Source organism: Lampetra fluviatilis, chromosome 2 (assembly GCF_964198595.1).
Source record: "Lampetra fluviatilis chromosome 2, kcLamFluv1.1, whole genome shotgun sequence".
NCBI lineage: Eukaryota > Metazoa > Chordata > Hyperoartia > Petromyzontiformes > Petromyzontidae > Lampetra > Lampetra fluviatilis.
The window spans coordinates 13,308,793-13,321,100 of NC_136276.1; the positions used below are offsets into that span (position 1 = coordinate 13,308,793).

Here is a 12,308-nt window from a genome sequence, read left to right on the forward strand (position 1 = left end):
TTGGTAAATTTGAGACAAAAAAGACACGGAGACAGACAAGCAGAGTCACAAACAGAAGGCACTCTCCATTTGTCTCTTGTGAGTCTCTCTGCTTGTTTCTGTCTGTCTCCGTGTCTATGTTTTGTCTCTCAAATGTATCAATCTTGGGAAGAATGTAATCAACCAGTTGGGGCGTTGACTGTTGAGTTGGCCGACTGTGTTGTATTGCATTATATTTACAAGTTTACTGTTTTCTTATTCATTTGTACCCGATGGTTGCTTGTGTTGCAATCGAAACGTCGTATTCTATTATTTAATTTCTACGTGATTTTACCGAAAGAACCAAAGAGTAATATGCATGTGTCAATTGGCACTCTAAGATGGTTAAGATACTCAACATTCCATCAGTCTGCCTCCACGTGGCAAAAAAAATAACTGCAATAGCTCATCCATATCCCAAATGGAGTAAAATAGTAATGAACGCGATTTAAGTGAAGGTAACTTTCTCACGTTGAAGCCTCATGCAGTCCATAGACCCATTCATGTTTGGGGTCCCTGGATACAGCAGTGATGACAGCTAGACATTGTTACAGCAAAGGCATGAACTCGTGCTGTCCAAGGTCAGTTGAGACAGACCTCGTTCTTGTAAAAAAATAGGTTAGAATAAAATAGGATATTGTATGTTTTCCCCATATGTACATTTTGAACACAATGCAAGGCTGTCCGGTACAAAAAAAAACCTTTTATTTTAAAATTCTCCAATTGTATATTTTAGTTGATGACACGATGTACAAGCATGTATAAAGCACTTGGATTGACTATAACAAATGAATGGGGCACAAAAAACATAAGCAGACCATCATTAAATAAAAATGTTTATTTGCAGAAGCACTTTTTGTAGTTCTTTACAAATATTTCACCTCAATCTTGAGTTCATACATCCAAGTTGGATGTTGCAGTGTTAAACAATCAATTAATTCCAACATTAAGCATAACTGACCAAATAATGCTGGGAACAAAATACCATGGAGAACAGACTGATTTTTGACCAGAGGCCCAGTACAGGAAATAAGACCGCACAGAAATTGCCCTACCATAAACATTCCAACCAATACTAAAGCAGAAATCTATTTGATTCCCCCAGTTTTTCGAAGTCCACAGTGGCACTGCTAAAGCTCATCTTTCATTGACAGCTTGGTGGCATGCTTCTCGATGAATTTGCTCAGTGACTCCAGGTCACGTGGACCATCTGCAAACTTTATGGGCCGATCCTTGGCTCCGCTGGGGGCGAAGTATATGGTAGGGAAACCTTCTGCTTTGTAGGAATCGTGAGGGATGTCGTTAAGCGTTGCATCCATTTTGGCAATAACAAGCCCTTTGTGACCCTTATACTTCTTCCCTAGATCCTTGTAGATAGGCTCCAAGCTCTTGCAGTGGCCACACCATGGTGCATAGAATTCTACGAGCACATCTTTGCTGTTGTCCAAAACTATCTGCTCAAATGTCCGCCCTACCACCACCTTCACAGGGCCCTTGTTGGACTTGGGCAAGGGTGCAGACTTCACCACTGCCTTCAGCTTGCCTGCGAGCATCATGCAGAACAACAAGACGGTCAAACTAAAGTTAGTGCCACGTGCAATTTAACCCGAGGTTTAGCAGATTTTTTTTAAAGCAATACTAAAACCCAAGAACAAAATGTGCAAATGTAAAAAGTACCTGCACTGCCTCACTCACCTTTCTCAAAGGAGATCACAAAGTCACGCAGTACATCTGCATCAAACTCCTCCGGTGCCATGGCATACTTTTTGCCCGAGGCATCAAGGATTGCAGCATTTACTTCCTCACCACTCTCTGCTAGTCCCAGATCACTCAGCTCTTTTGAATAGTCCTCTTCACTAGCAATGGCAAAAGTGAATTTGGGAAATTCTTTTGCCACCTCCAACACCTTGGAACGCCAGAACTGTGTGGCTGAATGGTCAGAGGCATGGTGAAAGGGGGGGGGGGAAATCGGAAAGAAAATCAAATGATAACAGTGCAGTGTTAATTCCAGACACAACATTGGTTTTAAAGAAGTCTGCAGTTTCAGAAACTGATATTTCATCTTAGCACAGACCTGTGCGGTAGTCAAAGCTGAAATCCACTCCATAGAAGACAACGACAAGGGGTCGTCTGGAAGCATAACGCTTGGCGTCATTCGAGGGCTTGCGCTGACCCACAAGTGGTACCGAATGCTTTTCCACAAAAGCCTTGAGGTCAGAATCTGTTGAGTCCGCCTATAAAAAAATATATCACATTTTAGTATTGTACAAATTAACCCGTAAAAACAAAGTTTTTCACTATAAATCCTTTATATGCGTGGCGGCTAGAGTCATCTCGTCCTCTTGCTTGAGATGGCTGCCACCTATGGGTCAGATGATTGCCTGCCACCATTAAGCAATTGGTAATTAAATACAATTTATTTTTTCCTAAAAAGTGTAAAATTTTGGAATTTTTTTTTCACAAAAAGAAATTGTCACGCACAACGAGTCTGTGTGCAAAATGTCAGCTCGATTGGATCACGGGAAGTGGGTTAAAAAACGACCGAAAGATTTGCACAGTCGTAAGCGCGCAAGCAAGCAAGTGAACTTAATATAAAGGATTTAAAAATACAACTTCAGTCTCTCAACCGTATACTGAATAACTGTAGTGTGCAATAATAACCACATGTGGTGCAATTGGTTAAAGAAAAACAGACCTGGATGTCAAATGTGTACTGCTTGGGTTCATATTTGGATTGGAAACGCTCAGGATGCAGCACGACCACCTGCCCATCCACAGCTTTGAGATGGTTTTTAATATTTTCTTCAAATGTGTGGTAAAACTTAAATTCCTCTCTGACATTGTTACCTGCAAAGGGAAGTGTTAAATTTAAGTTGTGAAATTTGCATGCAATCCATTTTCACCAACATATACTGGGTTAGATAACAATCTATACATAATTACAAGTTGCCACAAGCATAAACTGTAAAGCAGGATTCATCTTCTTGGTTCTTTCGGTAAAGTCACGTAGAAGGGAAGTAATAAAATAATAAAACATAATAAAATAATATAATAAAATAATATAATAATATAATATATGTTTTATTTTTATTATTTTATTACTTCCCTTCTACGTGACTTTACCGAAAGAACCAAGAAGATGAATCCCTGCAGTCACGAAAGCTTTAAATCGAAATGTAAAGCAGGACTTTGTTGATTAAACCAAAGATGTTTTTTTCATGCCCTTTAGGATTTCTCATCTTGACAGAATAAGGACTCACCAGTTTCTTGGAAGAGCTGTAAAGCAGCATCCTGCTCATTCTTGAACACACCCAGAATGACCAAATCATCACCGTTTTGGACAAAACCATTCAGCTGTTTCACAGACTTGAGCTCCTGGGAAGCAGGGCCTGCTTGCTCAATCATATGGCTCACGATACCTAGGAACAGGAGAAAGGGACAACTTGGAATCTTTCTTGCGAGTTGGGTGTGATGCTCGAAACAAAAGTAGATTAGCGCAGTTGGCTAGGTACGGTGCAAAATAAGTTCAACATGCATGCATACAGTGATGATTTTACCATACATTTTTAGCCCACAACTAGCTTAAGTTTGACCCCATATGGTCAACTTAGTATGCAAACAAACTTGCAAATTTCTCGGGGATATTCTAATTTCACTGCTTTGTGCGCTTCCATCATTACCATATTGCTCCCGGGGCCCGTTGTAGTCGTACGCTTTGCCCTTCCGGAAGAGCTTGAGCGTGGGGTATCCGCTCACGCCAAACCGTTTTCCTAGCTCTGACTCAACCGTGGCATCCACCTTTGCCAAGGGGATTGGTGGCGTGTTCTTGGAGAGCTCTTGTGCTGCCTTTTCATATTCTGGGGCAAGTTTTTTGCAGTGGCCACACCTGATGGGTATAGACAGAAAATCGTTACTGTTGTTCACGTGAAAACAATCGAGCTGCCATCCTGAGAAATTAAACATTAATTTAATATCCTATATCCCACAATATTAGCTTCTCCAAACATAACATTTCACTGCAAAGCATATTGCTTTATTGACTGGGTTGTAAAAGTGTACCATCATTTAGTGAGCGAATCACATTATATACGAATATAATTAAAATGTACTACTATGTTAAGTCAACGGCCATGCTTCCATAATAGCAAATTTGCTTGATTTCAAAATCAGATGGCTTATCAACTCTGTTGATATGTTCCCCATTGTTAACGCTTATTTGCACCGAAAGCCACATTCTTACCAGGGGGCATAGAACTCCACCAGGATGATGTCTGCATTGTTCACAATCTCGTCAAAGTTGCTCTCCGTCAGAGTCAGCACAGCCTCAGGGGGTGGTTTCCAGTCAGGCGATGCCACTTCTTTCACCTTCGCAATGATGGCTACAAGAGACAAGTCAAGTGTTACCTAGAAAGCCTCGACAAGGGTCAGATGTTTTACTTACTCAATACTCCAACTTCCATAATACATTGCTTTGCCATTCTCTATCCCCAACTTTCCATTTAAAATATCACTTTTAAAAAACTTGCCACAAAAGTTTGATGACGTTACACTTTCAGCATCTCATCGTTCAACGATGGCAATTTACATGTAAAGGATGCAACATGACGAATCAACAACATAGTTAATAGCATTAGTGCCCCACGTAGCTTCACGAGCACTCACCATCCTGCGTGCGATCCCCGTCGTAGTCTACGGCCTGGCCCTTCTTGAGGATTTTTATGGTGGGGTAGCCACTGACGCTGAAACGCTCTGCCAAGTGCACAGCCACCGTAGCATCCACCTTGGCGACGGGAACGGGGGGATCGTTTTCCGCGAGCGCCTTCGCTATTTTTTCATACTCAGAAGCAAACGACTTGCAATGGCCACACCTGGATGGACATTTGAACATGGCGTGTTACAATTCAGGAGTGTAATACCAGCCACACTGCATCAAGCACTGCAGTGATTTTTAACACCTCAACCTCTTTAACCTGGTAGTGGAATGTGCATACTTTGGAATTTTTATGATTACAAGGTTGGATATCTACAACAAATTAATTAAGCTGTGAATACAATAGGTCTTACTTTATTAAGTGTTTATTTATAGTCATGTCTAAAATAAAAATACTATTCAGCTTCAGGAATCCAACTGGTATGCAAAGTTGATAGAATACACATGTCAATGTAATAATACAGATGCATGCATTGAGTACAATGTTGGGGATGCTGACATTTAATGGTGTAACCATTAGGCTTTTAGAGCCAAACAATTAAGATTTCAAGCAGTGGCATACCATGGAGCATAGAATTCCAACAGCACTGTATCTTTGCCAGCAACAAAGAAGTCAAAATTAAGGTCTTTAAGAATCAAGACTCCATTCTCTTCCTTCACTGCAGTCACATCTTCCTCTCCGTCATCATCAGTGTCTCCGTCACCATCTTCATCGGCTTTGGCCGCTTCGTTTACATCATCATCTGTTACCAAGACACAGGAAAAATCAAGGACTCGCAAAGCAAATAAATCCAAGCGGCAGCACTTGTGTTCAGTGTCGACATCCTGGTTCCGACCTTCAATGAACGTGGCATTTTAAATGGGTTCTTGTTGTCAAGTGTGAAATCGAAATACAACAATGTACATAATCAGAAGCTGCCGCTGTTCAAACAAACTTGTAAATGCTTACAGCGTTCCTGACTACTTTAAAATTGACAAAAAAAATCTCTTTAGGAAATACTGGCAACTTTTCAAATTGGATGCACCGATATCTCTATAATAGTTTTTTTTGGTTAGATCGCATAAATATTTGAATCTTTAAGGACTGTAACAACCCCTTACTAGTTGGCTGTGTCGTGTGGTGGCGGGTTTAATGACACGTTTATATATTGACGCGATATAACCCAAAAAAAACTCTTGTGGATTTAGGTCGCGAAAGTCTACGTGTTAAACCGATATCTCCGTTCATCCATGAAAGTCTCAGTTAAGGACTTTGCTTGGGATGTTTGGCCAATACCTTTAAAAAAAGGGGGGGGGGGAAACATTTGGAGATTACGGAGAATGTGCCCCCAAAAAAGCTCCGTTGACGCAATCCGCAGACGAATACTCCTTACGCAATTACGTGTAACAACACAGCATTGGTAATTACGATGCGTGGAGTCACAATGCGAATGGGCAAGTTGTGAAGTTTGCTGGCATGTCCACGCCCTCCCGTGAGCGCAAGGGGCCAATGGGAGAGTTCCACAGCGGCTGTCGCATCACAGGGAACAACACCGCGCAAGGGATTTCCTGCCCCCCCCACCCCCAGATGATTTAAATATCAGCATTTACTCGGCCCCCCACTCGCACGAGACCACAACAACGTGCTATTTCGCACGCCTGTCGATGTTAGAAAGCCACCGGGAGCAGTGCACGAAACACCTCGTAGATTGAGAATTTCTTTAGGACCTGCTTTGTGTGTAGTTTGTGGACCTTCCCCAGCACCTCCAATTATTAAGCACGTACGGTGCGAAAGAAGTTCTTAGATTAATAGCAGCACTGTCACCATCTTCCACTTCTTAAAACCGACGGCAAGCAACGAGACACACACAGCAGCAAGGGTTGCTGCCCAAGTTTTGTTTTAGAATGAACTTCAAAACTTTGGAGTCGTTATATAGCCTTGATTAATAGTACTAAAAATTAACAATCACACGGAGCGAGCGTGCGATAGGCCAACCAACCAAGGGGATGTTGTGCCTGGCAAACTGTTCACGGCCACATCCGAACACTCCAAAGCAGCAAAACACGAGGGGGGGGAGGAGGCCCCACAACAATCCAGTGCCGACTCTCCGATTCTCTCCCCAGCAATGAACTTCGTCAAGTGCGCCCAAAGAGAAACAAAACGCACGCACAGCGCAAACACCACCACCACCTCCACCGTTCGAGCGTCAACTGAACGTGGCTCCTACGGCGTTGCAACAGCCGCTTACCGACACCGAAAGACGTCTTCCCTCCGTCGTGTTATTCGTAAAAATAAAATTTGCCGTACGCAATCACACACACACACCACACACTGGGCCCTGGGTGTAGTAAGGTAAACCCACCGTCTTCAGTTGCCGACACGTGCGGCAGCTGCGTTAGTACAGCCAAGGCCAATAGCAGCGACAGCTTCTTCACCTTCATGGCGCTCAGGTTCAATTGACAAGGGAGATGTGAAAATTTTGTGGGATTCCGTCGACTTCTTGCGCAGATCTTCGACCTCTCCCGCGGAGACCCACGGGGTGCGAAGCGCACCTCAAGACCCGCCTTATATATAGCCGCGCGCTCACCGCCACACCGCACGTCCCTTCGCCGAGACGAAATAGTGCCGGCTAATAGTTTTGTCACGATTCGTCCACCTCACGTGGAGGGGCGTGTGACGCGAGTGAGGCGTCGTGCCCGACAGCGATTGTTGCGATTGCGTGTTTTTGTTGGTGTTGCTTGTTGCTTGTTAGAGGCGCGAAGAGCGTTCTGTTTTAAAGTTGCAAAACGTCCCCGCGGTTAACTCTTCGCGGAGGGATACGGCGTTGAAGTCACGCGCCGGCCAATCACGAGCTGCCAGGTTCGAGCAGCGCACGCGGCGCGTGACGTAACGCGTTTCGTGGGAGGGGCTCGGCGCCCGATCCAGGAATCTAATCTGTAAGTTAGAATCGATTACTCCGGCACCGAGACCCAATGAGTTCGCGTGGCCCTGTGAATGGTGGCGATTCATGGGGAAGCAGTGGCCACTGCCGACGAGGCGTGACACCGTGAGACTAACGTCCATGGCAAACTGGACTTCCATGGTGAACTTGACTTCCATGGTGAACTTGACTTCCCTGGTCAACTGGACTTCCCTGGTCAATTGCACTCTCATGGTAAATTTGACTTCCATGGTAAACTCCACTCCCATGGTATACCGGACTTCCATGGTGAACTGGACTTCCGTGGTCAACTGGACTCCAATAGTAAACTGGACTTCCTTGGTCAGCTGGACTCCCATGGTAAATTGGAGTTCCATGGTAAACTGCACTCCCATGGTAAACAGGACTTCCATGGTGAACTGGAATTCCTGGTCAACTGAACTTCCATGGTAAATTAGACTTCCATGATAAACTGGACTCCCATAGTGAACTGGACTTCCAGGGTGAACTGGAATTTCCTGGTCAACTGAACTTCCATGGTAAATTAGACTTCCATGATAAACTGGACTCCCATAGTGAACTGGACTTCCAGGGTGAACTGGAATTTCCTGGTCAACTGAACTTCCATGGTAAATTTGACTTCCATGGTAAACTGCAATCCCATGGTAAAGCGGACTTTCATGGTGAACTGGGATTCCCTAGTCAAATGGACTTCCATGGTGAACTGGACTTCCGTGGTCATGCTGGACTCCCACAGTAAACTGAATTCCCATGATAAATGGGAATTCCCTGGTCAATTGGACTCCCATGGTAAAATGGACTCTCATAGTGAACTGGACTTCCAGGGTGAGCTGGAATTTCCTGGTCAATTGTATTTCCATGGTAAACTGAACTCCCATGGTAAACATGTTAGTTAAGTTATAGGTTTCTAACATTGGAGTCCTCAAAAATCTCCTGGAAGTCTTCAGATAAAATGTATTTCAGTTGCAACATCACATTCACTGCACTATCATCAAAATTAGTTCCTTTCGAAGTGAGTTTGCAAGCTGTTTTTAAAGGGCTAACTTCCCTAATTTAATGAAACAATTCATGTTGCAACGTCTCCATGATAACTTACACATTCAAACTCATACATTATTTAGCAGAAAACTGGGGATGAGCTAAGAATAATATAAGGTTAATTTTTACATTATCACGTTCCATTTATACAATCCCCACTAATGTCATAAAATAATTTCACTTAATTTGTCACTGGGCCTCAAATTTTTTTTGAGATGCATGCATTTGTTGCATTTGTTCTCTGACCCATACAGTTATTTTTCTGAATATTTCACTATTCGTATCTATGCTTCTCTGAATACTTAAAAATTCTTTTCCGTGTTTTGTAAGAGTCCATGCTTTCGATCCATGTAATTTTCAGGTAATATGCACTGATTAAAACATTTATTTAGGCAGATATGTTACGCATGATCAAATAAATATTTCCAAAAAGGAGTCCAGTCTGCTCTCTATGGCCTCGACGTGTATTTCATCATTTTTATCCCCGTCTGTCTTCATAATTGGCCGAGATATACATCTTCTGTGTTTTCCAGTTATGTCGCTCCAACACTTCTGAACTTTTGCTCAGTTACAAGCGTGAAAATTGGAATGTTCTGCGTGTTGAGTCGGCCTCCACTTTCACATGGCTAACAAGATCCACGGGTGTCGCGTCCATGCTGTGTGGCCATTAGGTTGCAATTAAATGATCGTTAGATTTGCATGTAACTTCCATTAGCATCGCTGGCCATACACCTGCAGTTACCATGCAGTGAACGCGCCTGGTTTTATAAAACAGCATTCTAGACTGACCTCAATGCTGCAGGTTAATTGCTTCTTGATGCCATCATTGCAGAAGCACTGGTAAAGTCTGCATGAGGTAAAATGGGGAAATTAAATTGTAGGCAATTCACGCATGACTACATGAGCCACTTAGTTGTAGTAATTTGCAGTGTGACCTATACGATCGCATTGCTTCCCTGGATAATCATTACAGCGGTTGAGTGCAGACCTCTCTCTGCCTGACACAATATAACGTTCCATGCAGTTTGAACACACGAGGTCGGATTCTGATCACAACATTCATCCACAATCCCCTGCAACTTCCTCGCGATAATAATGCCTGAACGGAGGCAGATTACAGTTGATGCAACTGTGCTCAGAAATGTGTGTTCACGTACAGCCAGGGATTCATTTCAGCCGGAGGGATTTAGGGCTGCGTTTCGGGAAAATGTATATAATGTAATTGTCCCGCTCCCTGGAGGGTTGGGGGTTGTGGCGGGGTCTGGTGAGGAGTTGGAAGTATTGAAGTCCTGGATACAGCCATAATTTACAACGGTGTACAAATTAGCAGAGATGACCCAGATTGGGGGTGGTTCAGAGCTGTGTCAAGATGGCTGTTGGGAAAGGTGGTTTGGGGTCACGGGAGGCATTACTCAAGATCAGACTTACTGGAATTATTTACGGAATAATAAAACCCACATTGGTCCCACAACCACCACCGGAGGGCGTTTCTGTGTACGTGTGCAATGGGTGTTGACAAACCCAGCGTTGAGCACATCTTTAGACCAATCACCCCATGCCACCTCTTATCTGTGTTTGCTCTGCATAGGTTTACCCGAGTAATGCATATTTGTTCTCGTGCGGTACAGTACTTGGACGAACGAGCTGGAGTCCCGAGCGTGATTTCTCTACCAGACGTTGACAACAGTGAAAGTAATGTGGGAACCACTCACAGAACTAATACATTTATAAATTCCATCAAGGTCCTTAAGATCTTCCGATCTGCAACTGCTCAGCACTCCCATGTCTAGGTTGTGCTGTTTTAGTGAACGGGTTTTTGTTAGCGTGGCACCCAGGCTATGGAACGCCCTGCCAATTCAAAGCAGGCAATCAGAGTCGATAGCGATATTTAAGTATGCGTTGAAACCCCATCTCTTTAAACTGGCCTTCCCTCTTTAGTTTGGTCGGTTGCCCTGGTTGTTTTTGTTTTCTACTTTTCATCCATTGCGCATTGGGATCCTAGGATCGTATGCGCATTATAAATTCCAATCAGTATTATCAAGCAGAGCAAAGAGTACGGTGTTGGTTCTGTCTGTGCAACAACATTCAATGTTTATCCAAAAAGCTACGCTGAGTCGTAGAACTCTATTTTCAGGAGGGTCTTGCATTAAGTTTTTACTTTTTTTAACATGTTTCGGCCAATTTATGAGTGTTTGTACATGCGAGAGGAACACTCTATCCGCATAAAGATGGCAAAAGATGGCGATTAGTCCACTTGCTGTACTGCCTTCTCCTTGCGAGCCAGGGTATGGCACTTCAACACCCATGGGAAAGTTGTTGCACAACATTTGTGCTATCCATCAACCCTCGCCTCCACAGCGCTGGATTATAGGCGTTATCTAACGCTGTTAGTGGCACTCGCGAGCCTAGGTCCTATTTTAGGTAAAGCTATGTGTTCGTGCAATGAATATATGGGGTTACTCTTTGGTTCTTTCGGTAAAGTCACGTAGAAAGAAAATACATTAAATAATATAGTACATTATGGGGTGCAGGAAAGTATGTAAAGTAAGCCGAGGGGTGGTAAAACCGCAGCATGTGGATTATGTGAACGGGAGAATTGGTCGTCAGATGACGTGGGAAAGCCTCACGTGATAAAGTCGCTGCATGTAAAATGTCAATCGCAGCCAATATCTATCTGTGCTGTTAGCATACCGATTCTTTGGGTCTTTCGGTAAAGTCACGTAGGTAGGTTCAAAGAAAATAACAAAAAAAACTACGATGTTTCGATCGCAACGTGACTTTACCAAAAGACCCAAAGAATATGAATTCCTGCAGTCAAGTGTTAGCATACCTGTTAACCCCTTATCAGTGCCGACGTTACCACAGACCAATTCAGATTTGATTGGTCACCCCGTGCCCTTATAAATCTCAACGTTCATCCTCCAAAGTCCCACCATAAGGGAGAAACACATAGACATTTTTGCCCGTATTGAAACGGCTGTACGTCGTATGGACCTGAAAACTCAATTTCTTGCGTGTACCCAAGTGACACACGTTGCAAACACACTGCGCCAAATGTACAGTCGTTTAAATGTAGTCACCGCAATGTATGAGAATAGGTTTTCCCCTTTTTTCTGGCAACAAACAGGTGTTAAGATGTTAAAATCACCAAACTTAAATCTTTTTACAAGGAATCATGTCTGCATTGACCACAATACTTGTGGTCAGAATGCAAACCAAACACACACTCTGATAATATATGCATTGTCTTGATTGGTCCACAACAGAGACAGCTTTTTTTTTAGTCCAGTCTCAAAACGGTGTTAGACCAGAGGACGCCAAGAGAAGCACACCAAAAAAATGCATATATTATCCTAAGTATGTTTTTTGTTTGCATTCTGACCACAAGTAGTGTGGTCAATGCAGACATGATTCCTTGTAAAAGGTTTAAGTTTGGTGTTTTAGCATCTTAACACCTATTTGTTGCCAGAAAAAAAAGGGGAAAACCTATTCTTATATTTTGGTACTGGCAAAGGAGGTCGCATGATCACCGCAATGTAGTTGAGAAACGCATCTGTTCAGGTTTACTTGAATATTTAGCTGCGTTGAGATGGAATTACCACTGCAATTCATAGGTGGCG

The 12,308-nt window shown here is 43.2% G+C and overlaps 1 protein-coding gene across 1 annotated transcript; it reads right to left on the reverse strand.

Annotated features, from left to right (window-relative positions):
• Positions 1-840: 840 nt before the first annotated feature.
• PDIA4 (protein disulfide isomerase family A member 4) lies at positions 841-7,335 on the reverse strand. Its single transcript, XM_078870223.1, has 10 exons — positions 7,072-7,335; positions 5,292-5,472; positions 4,681-4,886; positions 4,259-4,397; positions 3,699-3,904; positions 3,279-3,437; positions 2,714-2,865; positions 2,093-2,252; positions 1,714-1,947; positions 841-1,561 (listed from the first exon to the last, which is right to left on the reverse strand). Exons 1-10 carry the CDS (start codon positions 7,148-7,150, stop codon positions 1,149-1,151), a joined length of 1,929 nt encoding a protein of 642 aa, XP_078726349.1. The 5' UTR covers positions 7,151-7,335; the 3' UTR covers positions 841-1,148.
• Positions 7,336-12,308: the final 4,973 nt, after the last annotated feature.

Coding starts and splice junctions, on each gene's coding strand:
- PDIA4 (XM_078870223.1), bottom strand. CDS start 7,150: ATGAAGGTGAAGAAGCTGTCGCTGCTATTGGCCTTGGCTGTACTAACG. Junction 3,905..4,258: donor GTGGAGTTCTATGCCCCCTG/GTAAGAATGTGG, acceptor TATACCCATCAG/GTGTGGCCACTGCAAAAAAC. Junction 1,948..2,092: donor CAGCTTTGACTACCGCACAG/GTCTGTGCTAAG, acceptor CTGACCATTCAG/CCACACAGTTCTGGCGTTCC.